The 13,392-nt window shown below is 39.6% G+C and overlaps 1 protein-coding gene across 1 annotated transcript; it reads left to right on the top strand.

The window, feature by feature from the left end:
- Positions 1-4,161: 4,161 nt before the first annotated feature.
- Positions 4,162-10,412, top strand: LOC134416744 (sulfotransferase 6B1-like). The gene is made up of 7 exons (XM_063153472.1): positions 4,162-4,421; positions 5,883-6,019; positions 6,689-6,778; positions 7,445-7,571; positions 8,344-8,438; positions 8,951-9,107; positions 10,051-10,412. The coding sequence occupies exons 1-7, from the start codon at positions 4,220-4,222 to the stop codon at positions 10,179-10,181; spliced, it is 939 nt and encodes a 312-aa protein (XP_063009542.1). The 5' UTR covers positions 4,162-4,219; the 3' UTR covers positions 10,182-10,412.
- Positions 10,413-13,392: the final 2,980 nt, after the last annotated feature.

Raw genomic sequence — 13,392 nt, 5'->3', positions numbered from 1 at the left:
CTGAAGCAAGAGCTATGTGTGCAAGCAAAGCAAAGTAAGGAATTCATTCTATCCTTCCACCAGTCAAATGTTCAGCTGTGTCCAGGGCTCCATCACCCATGACAGTGACATGGTAAGACAAGTGCCTTAGCTCTCAGCATCTCTCTTTCCTTCTTCTTCCCTCACATTTTATTGCTGAGCATGACTCCATATGGAAGAGAATAATCCTTGGATCAGTTGGGGTCAGCTGTCCCATCTGTGTCCCCTTTTAATTTCTTGTGCACCTTCAAGCTACTCTCTGGCAGCTCAGTGTGAGAATCAGAGGAGGCCCTGACACTGTGCAATTACTGCCAGCAATGACTAAAACATCTCTGTGTTACCAACATTGTTTTCAGCACAAATTCAACACATAGCTCCATAACAGCTACTATGGGGAAATTTAATTCCATTGCTGTGAAAACCAGCGCACAATCTTGTAAATGGGTAAAGTACAAGAATGAGACAAACTGATTCACTTGCAACCAATTTGACAGGATTTACATCAGCCAGGTGTACATGAAAAAGTGAAGTGTAATGGATGTCCTACTGGTGTCTTTATCCTTTCAGGAACCAATTGGCTTGATCAAATGTTGAAGGAGTTGGCAGATGCCAAATATACAGAAGAGGAAATGAAAGAGATAATAAATGCTGAAAAGAAGCTAGAGACATTTCAGCATCTAGAATTTGGGGATCCTGAGATATATGAGATAAGCAGGGAAATTCTGAGTGGAAGAAAGAGCAAGGTATGCTTGTGTATACATAAACATACAATCTATAGTAGAGTAATCTGATATTATGAAAAGTTCTGACCTGTTCAGGAATGGTGACCAGCATGAAAAAGAGTCTACTATTCTTGAGGAATATAAAATATAAATGAGGATCCTAGAAAAGTTTACAGCACATTAGTTCTCTGGCCCAAAGGGTCTTTTAGAGAAGTTAAGAAAATCTACCCTGATCTGGTACTGAGGATTAGTTATTTTTCATCTCTGTTTCAGTACTATCTATATCGTAAAGGCAACATTAGTAGTATTATGCAGGCTGGTACGTAATTTGTTTCCTGGCAGTTGCTTCATACCTGTCATTGCTTCATACCAATCCTGACATAATAGGTCACGTGCAATCATGAAAGATTGTTCCTCTGCATTTATTTATGTGGCTGTGGCCCCAGACAGCAGCCCCTGCCAGTCTTCAGAAGTTCTCCTGCACTGATCATTCTGATGGACCATCTTCCCACCAGGACACTGGGTCTGAAGCTCTCCTGGAACAGCCATAGAAGGGTCCTGGACAGGGTGCAGTCCCTTTATTAAGAGTCCTTAACTTGCATTCCACTCTGCCTGAGCTCCTCTGAGCTTGTGGAGACAGGCCTTGGATGAGCTGATGCCATGGGAGTATGTGGGCAGGGTAATGTTTTGATTCCCCCTTCACTGCTCTGCTGTGCTCCTTTGTGAGTGTGCTGACAGCTTTGGCCACATAACCTAAGCCATCCTCACCCCCTGGGCTCGGTTTGAAGGCTTTGATTCTCCTCTGATCAGATCCACACTAACTTATGCAAAGGGGAAAATGATGCATATGACATTTCCATTGTAGAGCAAATCCTACTTTATGCCCAACTTCTCATGGTCTCAATAATACAAGCCCAGGGCATCTCACGACCCTTGCAGGCTTTTCTTTGCTGGCTTTGTTGTTGTTTTTGTTGTTGCAGATGAATGATCGAGGGCATTTTAAGGTACCTTCTTAAAGACATCAATCTGAATGGAATTACCTAAACACAGAGTTGGTTATTTTAGAGCACTAATATATGGAAGCCTTCTCCAGAGTTTTACTGAGGCAAATGCAGATCATAGAAATAATTATAAATCATACCTCTTCTTATTTAGCATTTGGGAGCACATGATTTGAAGCTCTCATTCTTTGAAGCTCTTTCATTTAACAGGGAATGGATCTGCATGGGCACATCAGTGCACCATGTAAGGGCCAGCTGGCACTGTCCTGTAGCTGTCACAGAAATGTCTCCAGCCTCCTTCTGCAAAGCTCCATAATCAGGTCTGGTCTGTGTGGGAAGTCAGATACCTTCAGAGCAACGGTGGTGGCTTGAACAACAATTACCATTAATCTGGAGATAATAAAATCCTTTTATCTGTTTTTCATTTCCTTTTAATCTCTGTATGTTTTAAAGCTGCTTCTTATAAATTTTGAATCAGGTGATGCTTTCTTGTCAGTCTCTGGGTTCACTGTTTAGCAGGATCACTGCTGGGTCTCATATCCTATAGGTGGGGCGAGGCACTTCTCCTCCTGTCTCTCAGCTCAGGTGTCATGGCAGATGTCTGTATCAAAGGCTCACACTATGAAATCTGGATCCTGCTTCTTTTTGTAGTCAAGAAATATGACTGCCCTCAAAATCCCTCCTCATGACTTATGTCTTCTAATTACATTTTTCTCCACAAATATAGGGTTTGACTTTTTTTTTTTTCCTAGTTCCTAAGGATAAAATAGGCTTCCCAGAAATAATTGGCCTGATTACCCTTTCTTGCAAAAATACATTGGAAATCCTCGGAAGTTTTCACTGAAATACTTTTCAAATTTTGGAAACTCTACTCCAATATGATGTTATTTCATGAAGTGACACTCATAATTCACAGGTAATTTTTCATCTTTTTCCACCCCAGGAAGGATTTTTCCAAATAATTTTTTGGCCAGGATGTAAAAATACCAAGAAAACTAATTTTGTTATCTTCAGTGTTTGACAATTTATTGCCAAGGGAAGATAAGGATGAAAAGTAAGCTGCTTTTTGCTTTGCTAGGGTGGCTAGTTGCACATCAAGAATCACCAGAAGTGCTACTTCATAGGACAGCAATTTTTAGCTGATATCAGTGAAACAAATGTCTCAGGTGATTCCAACTTTGTGCCCTTTGGCACTCGTCATTGATCAGATGGACCAGGCCATGTGATATCCACTGGTTTCAGATTATGCCTGTACATAGTTAGCCTTTCTATGCTGACAGTGTTTTACAGAAAGCAGGGGGGTGAAGAGAAAAGCAAAAGATTTTGTATGGACTGGAAAAAGTAGATGTAAAAATGTAGGGCTCGATCATCCCATGGGCACAGCATTATGGCTCAGGGACCAGGGAGAGCCCTGGATCTCTCTTGAATCCCTTGGGGAGAGCAAATGGCAAATGCATGCAGGTATGTAGTTGCTGGTCCCCTTCCTTCCAGTGCCCAACAGGCAGCAGTCAAGAGATGGAGATAAGAAAGGATGGCATGTAAATTCTTGGCATAAATTTTGAGGAAGAACTATTACTTCATTTTTTGTGACATATCTATCCTTTTGCCAGAGACTTAAATATTGAACCTGATCCTAAAGCCAGTTCCTTTACTGGGGTCACTGCAGTCAGCATCTCATCATGTGAAGTGCAGGATGAACACTACTCAGTGTAGCTGAAGTTATATTTTCACCACCTCCCTAAGCACTGATCAGTTGTCAAACAATGATTGAGCTCATTAAAGAAATGTAGAAATGAGTAATTTTTGTGTAGACACCAGAAAAACAGGCCTCTGTAGTGCAGTCTGACGAGTGGCCCAAGAGTGCCTGTGCCCCTGTGCCCTCCTGGGCTCCAGCGGCCGGGAGCAGCCGGCCACACTCACAGGAGTGTCCTCAGCTCAGTCTCTAGTGCACTGAACATCTTCTCTCCCAGTCCCAACACATTTTATCTAACTTTGGTGAGAATGATGAGTGATATAATAAAGAAAAAAGAAAATCTCTGCAGTGAATATACTGGAAAGAGGTTAACTGCCTTAAGGGTTGTGATCATGGCATTTCAATTCCAATCTGCATTCTATTCTATCTCACTAAACATCATTCTACTTTCTTATGTCCTGTTTATAAACTCTGAGTTGTAATCACAGACTTTTTGGCATGATCCTTAGAAATTATCTAAGCCCTTTATCCTAGAATGCAATTGCATTTATCTTGTTCATTTATGATCAACTTCTATTGATTTCAAAGGTTTCTATTACCTAATGAATTTTACAGGAGCTGAGTATATCTTTGCAGCTCAGAAAGAGGTATGTTCTTGTTCATAGGGTCAAGAAAAAAAAAAAGAACAACAAACCAAGCACCTATTAAAGGGCAATCTGTGGGTTTCTCCTTCTACACAACAGTTAAGTCTGTGACAGAGCCTCTGTGTGTGAGAGGGAAGAAGAATGGAGAAGTCCAGGACAAAGCCTGTTGGTTTGCTAGATAAGGCAGTGGCAGCTGCCAAATCCATGCGTCGTGATGAACTGTACTTTTCTTACAAGGGAATTCTCTACCCTACTACTGTTTGCAGTCCTGAAAATTTCAAAGCCTTGGAGTCCTTTGAAGCCAGAAGGGATGATGTAATTTTGGCAGGATACCCTAAATCCGGTGAATATATATATTTTGTTTTTATAAACAAGGTTCTATCATAGTAAGTAATAGTAAGTAACAAGGTTTGTACTAAATATATTAAATATATATGATATGATACATAATATGATATTATGCTAAATAATTGTATTTAGAATGTTCACCAAATTTTGTAAAACTGATTTCATTCTCAGAAAGCACCAGAAATTGTTTATGAATATTTGATATGGGAAAAAGTCTGTGAAAAACATTGTATTTTATTTTCTATAGCATGTACAGGTTTTTGTTATTTTTACTTTTCATTGTGATAAAGTTAAATGCACAAATTGGAGAGAATCAAAATTCAGGTTTTTACACCAGAGGTAACTAGATCTGATATTCCACGATCTGTTCCCACATGTATGTTGGTAAAGTTAAGAGCTTTATATTTTTATACCGGAGCCTTCGGTACCTTCAAATGGTACATTCCATCTTCTTGGGTTTATTTCACATAGATGTAAGGAAATATCTATCAAAAAAATTTTTGTAGTCCTTGAAGCAATTACATTGTTTTTAAGTATTCTTTAAGGAAAATCAAGAGGACATCTTTCCTGGGGTTGCAAGTTTACCCTACGTATTTCCTCCATCTGCCTCAAAGCTCTGGTCCACATGCAAGCCAAGGTTGGGATCAGATCTGCCTCATATACACTTTAATCTTGCTGTTCCTCTCTTACAGCAATTGGTTCACACTGCCTCACAGTGAACAATCACTGCTGACATGATTGTGAAGATTTTGCTAATTCATTGTATTTTCTTTTTGAAGAAATGTTATGCACTGGAATGCACTTGTTAATATTGCAGTGAGAAAGATGTAGGCACCCAGTGTCCAGAAGTCAAAACATGGTAAATCAGAGATGGGAGATCTATGCAGGCTCTTTTTTATCTTTTGAAGAAAAAGATAACAAGCGTGTCTAGGAAATGTCACTTCAAAGAGGTTTTGGTGATGGTTAAAGAAAATGTGTGCACAATTTTCAGATCTCGTTCTGCTCCTTTCTTGAAGTACTGTGACCCACCTTTCTTCAAAAGACAATCCAGCACACAAGAAAACACTTTATGTATTAGGTTTTAAAGTACAAGTCTACCACCCCAGTCTACCTTACATGTGTCATAATAAAATTTATTACATGCTGTTTTTCCTAGTTGAATTTATGCCAGTTTTCCTAGTGGAATCTCTGTGTTCTTCTCCCTGATTAGTCAGTTTACAGTATACAAGTTAGTTTACAGTGTAGTGAAGTGTTCAAGTGGGAGAAATGTCTCCTTATGAGGAGCAAAGGTAGGATCCTGGGTGGTGGTTGACCAGACAGTCAGCTGTGATTGCATAGCAGGAAAGGAGACCAGGTAACTCACCTGGTAGTACTAGCACCTCTTGAGTTTCCTGGTAAATCCATTTCTGTCCATTCTAAAAGTTTTCCAACCCCTTCTATGCTTTTCTACTTTCAGGCACAAACTGGCTAAGTCAAATCTTAACTGACCTGATAGCCATATCTCAAAAGAAAACACCTGGTAGTGAAAGCACTGTGAATGCTGAAGAAGAACAAGAAGAATACTTAGAAGTTGGAGATGCTGAGAAATATGAGGTGGGAACAGAATATGTATGGAAATAATGAACATTATGTGCTTCAAATACTGAATATATGATATATGATCTATTCTACTGCTTGATAAGAACTTTACCACTCCTCTTTATGTGGCATCTAGTCAGGAGAAATCTCTCTGGCCTGTCAAATACTGAACACATACAAATAAACAGACACTTCATTGGGACTGAGAGGAGGACATACCTGTGAGACATAAGTTCAGAAATTCAACATAGCCTATTTTGTATTTAAGAAGAGCTTCATGAAGTGTCAAAACATGTAATATTAGCATTTGTCTCTTTTACTAGCTCTTCCTCCTCCTCCTCCCCTCTCTCAGTCTTTGAGATGCTTCAGCTTTCAGAGACAGCCAGTCTGTACCCAACCTCTAGATTTGATCACTTGTCTACCAGAACTGAGGAGAATTATCACTGAAGAGAACAAACAATGGATAGTCCTTTTTCCAATTGCTCATGGGCTTTTGAAGATTAGAGCTACTCAGAGCAGCCCACTAATATCCCAGGAAAACACTCACTACAAAAACCCAAAAAAACCACTTCAGTCAGCTAATAACTGTAGATAAGTTCATCAAGGCCACATTTTAGCATAGGTTAATGAAAAGAATACTTGTACTAACTGAACTGTCCACTTTCTTCCTTCCAATTCTTCAAGCGAATGACGAAATTACCTTCCCCAAGATTAATGGTTACCCATCTCCGTCCTGAAAATCTTCCCAAATCTATCTTCCAAAACAATGCCAAGGTGAGTGCTGATTTTAATGTATTAAAGCAAACAATTCAATGGATTAATTTCTTTTGTAAAGAGCCAATGGAGTACTTTCTTGCCAATTTTCAGAATCACTCTTTTTTACTCAAGTGTTTAGCCTGGCCATTTCTACGTGTTTAAGGCTCTACATATTTAAGAATTGCTATTCACCTCACCTAACCACAGTTTGCCCTTATTGGTTCCTTTGTGACAGTTTCCACAAGAGAGTTACAGGGTTTGACCAAATCCTCCAGAGGCAAAATGGATTTTGATGGGATTTCCTGTGGGAGGAATTTTATGGCATTGTTGCAAGCGAGGGCTTCAATGTGTCAAATTTCCATGAGAATTTATATTTTGGTGAATTTTCCCTGCCACTTAAATGATGAACTCTGCTTGTATTGAGCAAAACATACTTAGATTCTGCATAAATAATTTGGGTAATCTGTAAAAGATAATAATTATAGGCAACCATCTTCTCATGGTACCAAACAAATTTAAATACTGCACCTTCTGAACTGGGAATGAAATCGCTACTTCTGCAAGGAGCACACAAGGTATTAGAAATCCTCAACTGCAATTATAAAGTATATTATAGTTATTTCTTTTTTTATGCTGTAGTCTGCTATGTCTTTCCCTAAAAATAATATTTCAATTTTTTTCTAGATATTGTTACTGATTCGTAATCCAAAAGATGTTGCTACATCTTATTACCATTTTTCCAATGCCCTGGCACTTCTTCCCTCCTATGAGACCTGGGATGATTTCTTCACAGATTTCATGACAAAGAAAAGTGCAGTATATTTTTTCTGTCTATGTCAATTGTCCAATGATTTTTTATTGTGTAAATACCTTTGTTCTTTGGTAAATCAACTTCACTAGGATTTTTTGGCTTACAGTAGAAAAGACAGATAGATTAAAGACAGAGAATCAGAAATCTGAAGTTTATCTACTTGTCTTACTGATTGAGATTAATGTTTACTAAAACTGCGATTCCAGAGCCTTCATTGATTTGTACGTACTGGTATTTTTCCTGGAAAAAACAGTTCTTTCTGAACTCTATCTTGGGTCCCCTTTGCCTCTTGCTCTCCCATGTCCAACATCATGTGTCTGTGGCGATATATAATCACCCCAAAGGCAAATTGGATGAAAGGAATTATTTGGACTAAGCCTAGTGCATTATAAAGGGGACTAATTCTAATGCATTGTAAAAGAGAAAAAGTGATAGCACTGATTTAAGTTTATGAGTGTGGCATAGCTCATGGCCAGCAGAAGAGAGGGTTCTACAAGTTTTAGACTGGATCAAGGGATTCTTACAAGATAGTTGGCAAGATGATAGTTTTTCTGGTGAACTTAGAGCTGTCTTGAAAAGCTTACAAGTTTTATTTTGTGACTTACAAATGGTAACATATGTTTGGGCCTGGGGTGAAATCTATATACCCTACACAATTGTTTAAACCCTGCCTTAGACATGATTAATAAAGCTCTTGGCAAACCCAACTTAATGAGCAAAACCTGTACAATCTTAATTTATGCTTCATCTTAGAATCCTTTGTTTTATTTAGTGGCCTGGGGATGCTATTTTGAATACCTTTCTGAATGGAACAAATATGCTGACAAAGAAAATATTATGACAATTACTTATGAAGAAGTAAAAGAGGTAAGGTTGTCAATAGTTACAACTACTTTATACTTCAGGGGGCGTTTTATTCCTGAACCGATACACCCTTATATGCATGCAGGGTATCCAAGTTGGGCTTGAAAATATTTTGTTTTAGGTGATGAAAAGGTGAAATTCAAACTTAAAAACCATTGTAATATTTTCCTTGAGAAAATGATTCTTGATTTTTATTTATCTGTGATATAAGCCCAAATAATTATAAATCTAAATCGCCAGTAATATTTTTGGGAAGGAGCTTAAATATTTCCCGCAGTGTAGATTTTGCTCACCTGTAAATCATATATAATATTTTGAAATCTACAGGAAGGCAGCTTGTATCTCCTCCAAAATAATTGTGTAGAAGAGGTACACTCCGGGCCACCGTAGTCCTATAGAACTCTGTGAACAACCTATGTATGCAGCCAGCAGAGAGATATAGAGAAGTGCAAACACCTCGGAAAGCAGAGTCATTTGCTTGAAAGTCATGCCATATGTTACATTGCTCTTTTCAGAATCCTGCCCTGAGTGTGAAAGACATAGCTACGTTCTTTGGAATTCCTCTGACTGAGGAACAGCTCCAGCTGGTGGTAGAGAGGAGCAGCTTCCAGTCCATGAAGAAAAACTCAGAGAAGACCCATGGGTCATTTGGCAATATTTTCTTTCGCAAAGGTAGGAAGCTCCAAGGGGCTCATAGATAGAAATGTGGCACTCTCTGGGACTTGGGCCATTGTCTGGTTCTTTTCCCTGCACTCACGTTACAATTGTAAGGTAGTGTCAAGCAGGTAATCCCGGCTTTGCTTGAGAAGACTATCCAAGGGGAACTGGTGAGGAAGATGCACAGCAAGGCTCTCACAGCAGAGCCACTCTTGGCTGCTCACAGGTGGCTGTGGCTGGCAGGAAGGAGGAACTGTCATGTGTCTGAATTCCTCTCCACCTCTGTGCCTGCATCACCAAGTGCCCAGCCTTTGGAGCTGGCAGCACTGGGCCAAACTCAGCCTGAGTGGAGTGACCACACTTTGTAGGAGAGTATGGGAATCTTCTGAGATGGCCACTGCCAAATTCCTGATCACTCTTACACATTAGAAGTAAGCCAAGCTAGCAAGAATCCAGGAGGACACAAGAGAGGGAAGAGAAGGAAGTAGCCTTTGCAGTCTAGTGTGTGGCACATGGACATGAGAAGGGCAACCTGGTTGTCAGAATCTATTTCTGCAATTTGTGTTAAAGAAATGACTGAATAAAAAGTAAAGCTGTCAAAGGAGCAGAAAATCAGCTCTGCCTCATGGCAGATGATTCTTAATTAATTCTTCAGGATCTTCCACTTTGCCAGTCATAGCTGACTAGAGGAAAGAGATGGAGTGAAACAGGATTTTAGGCTGCCTTTTTTAAAATGGTGTCCTAGAGTGCAGTGTGTTATTTTGCATTATAGCAAAACATGATTCACATATACATATGTAAGTCCATTGATTGCACAAAATTATACTGGTATAGAAAAATGTTTCATCTGGAAAATGGATCAACACGATTTAGTTTACAGTGCAGTAAAAATGACTGCTCTATAAAATATAAAATGAAATGTCTTGTTTTTCAAGAGTTTATTCCTGCTCCTTTGTAGGTGGTGTAAGTGACTGGAAGAATCTTTTCACTGAAGATCAGAATGAGAAAATGGACAGGGCATTTGAAGAACATATAGCAGGAACGAAACTTGGGAAAAAGTTGAAGTATGACTTGTACTGCAAAGCCTGAAGAGAAATGAAATATAGATAGAATAAGAACTTTGCAAGGCAGAATCAGACCATCTGAATGCTTTACACTGGAAACCTAGATCAAAGGTTCCAAGCACCTTAGAATTAATGTAGGAGTCATTGCAGCAGCCTTTATAGTGACAGTGATGAGCCTTTTGTTTTAGTATGAGACTTCAGGCTACACTCACTTGCTGAAGAAGATGGCAACTAATTATATTTACAAAAACCTAATAGCCCTGTTCAGGCTGTCACCTGGAAAGAAATGTCTTTATTCTTTCTAGACAAATTCTATTTTATAGATGATTTCTAATTATTTATTATGCAGATTGTTTTTTCTTCAAAAATGTTTCAAATCAATCAACATCTTCACAGAAAATATCACTGGCCAAAATATGGATATGACAGAAGCCTAATATCAAAGGAGATACTCCATGAATTCAGCACAAAATATATCAAATCTAGTAAAAGCTGAATGAAGGGGAATATGGATCCGCATTTTTAATGCTCCTCATCTCTCTGAATGTAAAATACCAAGATGGATTTCAGATTATGGGCTGAAGTTAGCAGCCAAGATTCACTTGGAGGCACTCCTTTCTATAGGATCATAGAGCAGCTTGGGTTGGAAGAGACCTTGAAAAATCATCTGGTACAACCTTTCATGTGAAAGGGAGTCTGGAAGAGATTCTATCTAGATATCATGTCTTGAAAACCTCCAGTGATGAGGATTGTACACCATTCCTGTAGGCATTGTTCCAGCAAATGGTCATTCTTGCTGTGAAGAACTTACTTCATTTATCAAGATTAAACATCCCCTATTGAAACTTGATCTCACTGCCTCCTTTCTTCTGCATGTGGTGTCTGGTGAATAGGGAGCCTTTATCCTCTTTGTAGCTGCCCTTTAAGTACTGGAAACAGTGATGAGGCTGTCCCTGAGCCTTCTCAACTTTGTGGTCCTCCCTTGGAAACCCTCTGCTTTCTTTGTGTCATTCTTGAAAATGCCTCCAGCGAGGTCGTGGTGTTCTCAAGAGTGATGGTGCGAGACATTGCTCTACCCAGATGTCTTGTACTGCCATTGGGATTTGCCGCTCTAGACAGAGTATTTCAGATTTTTCCAGGGACCTGTTCTGGAAAAATAAGGCAAAATGTGGTTCTGTATGTATAGTTGAATTAAAAACAGGAAAAGTCCCAGCCAACTCATTGTTCCATCACCTGAGCAGATAAGGTGTAAACATAAAAGATAGACTTGGAAAGAATGAAATACTGAAAGGTTTTCTGTTTCATTCTTCAAGACCTGGTTGATTCTGCTTGGATGTAAAGGAACGTGCAGAGTTTTGGAAAGAAATAGGATTGCTGTAGTAATAGTACAATAGTACAATAGTAACTATTGTAATAGTTAGAACATTTAGAAAATAAATGAATGGATTCAAAAGCAGAGCAGCAGAAAGTCCTGTGGCAAGGCATCTTTGAAAAACTGCAAGTTATCTGTAAGCAAGCAGAAAGGTAGCAGATTCCTGGAGGAGCACATCCATAATAGCAGTGTTTAACAACTTGAGAAGGAAGAATCAGAATAGAACAGGCACTTTAACTTGATACTTAGGAATGTAGTAGCAAAAATGACAAAGCAACTGACCGTGGAACATTTTGAAAAAAATGAAATAGTAAGTAAAAATTATGATAAAGAATTTGGTGGTCCTCCTTAAGATACCTCTTGAATAAGCCACTGACAGAAAATACAAGAGATGAAAGCATTGGGAGGGCCTGAAATTATGTGACTTAAGAGACAAATATTGATGTGGAGATGGTAATGTACAAATGTGGTTATAGAAATGACAGTACTGGAAGTAGACTTAGAAATTCATGCAACAGCAATACAAGGCATTCAGAAGCAATGACAGCGGCAGCAATACTTTCAGGAATACCCACTTGTTCCCACGGATATGATGAACTTGTTTGCAATGGTTTGCTTATGGTCACACTGCATATACTGGTTGATAACAAAACTGGGAGGGCAATTAAAGCAATCTCCTTTAGTGGTGAGTTCTGATCCCATTCAATCTTGTTTTTAACACTGGTGGGCAGACTAATATCATAGAATGTATCATAAATGACTGACTTGTAAAGTCTGGGGATCAGAAGAGAGGGCTGAAAGTATTAGGAAAACGGCAAAACAATTTGAAACATTACACATGGAGAAGATAAGGGAACCCAAAGTTTAGTAAAGGTAAATGTAGAACTCTATGTTTAGAAAAGGGAAGCCAAAGTAATAGGTACTTGATGGGGGGTAAATCCATCAGGCAGCAATTGGCCTAAAAACACCAGAGGAATCACTTAGCAAGGACTAACATGATGACAGTCCTAGAACAAAAAGGCTCAGATATTATTCTGCTCCTGCTGATCTGGTTGAAAACCAGACCATGATCTGTTTTTGCTTTTTTTTCCTCTCCTGTGTCATCCCAAGGTTTGAATTCAGTCCCTTTGTCCCCTTAACAATCTCACTCTGAAGGACAGAGCTATTCAGAGCAGTAACACCTCATGTGCTTTTGCTCCTTTTGAGATACTCAGTGGGCTCTTGCATTCAGGGGGAGTAAAGAGGTGGAAGAATGGAAAATGGAAAAGGCAAGCATGCCAAAATGAATGTAGACAAGGAAATTTGATGGATGAGTGACATTTTGAGGGAGTGAATAGTAAGCAGAGATGAGGCCAGTGAGTGTGAGAATCAATTCAGAAAAACTTGGGAATCTGTTTTGAAGGTAAGACATAATTGACTGACACAATAACAGAGCTCTGGGAGTTTTTAGTGTCCTGATTTGAAAGAAGTGAGTTTTTTGGGATGCTGTGCTCAAACCAATAGGTGCTCAGATTTGAATATTGCCACCTGGTATGGCCACTGAAGACATGGATAAGTCTCTGATAACACAGGGGGTTAAAAGCAGAGATCTCAGAGGGGGAAGCTCTCTTGGTTCCGGTTGGTGAAAGAGGTCAGAGCCCCCCTGCCTGGATGCGGCTGTGGGCTGGGTGGGCGAGGGGAAGCCATGCGGCCGGTTGAGGTAGGGCCTTGGAGAGAGAGGGGAGGTGAAGGCCCCTGAAGGATGGGAGGGTGGAGTCATCCCCCCCTCCGGAGAGAGAGAGGGAGAGAGGGCCTTTGCCAGTGCCTGTGCCCCCTTTAAATTGGATATCCTGTACTGGCAGCATGGCCAAAGGAGAAGCAGGGG

Source organism: Melospiza melodia, chromosome 3 (assembly GCF_035770615.1).
Source record: "Melospiza melodia melodia isolate bMelMel2 chromosome 3, bMelMel2.pri, whole genome shotgun sequence".
Lineage (NCBI taxonomy): Eukaryota > Metazoa > Chordata > Aves > Passeriformes > Passerellidae > Melospiza > Melospiza melodia.
The sequence above is the reverse complement of the archived record's forward strand: the minus strand, read 5'-3'. Positions and strand labels throughout refer to the sequence as shown.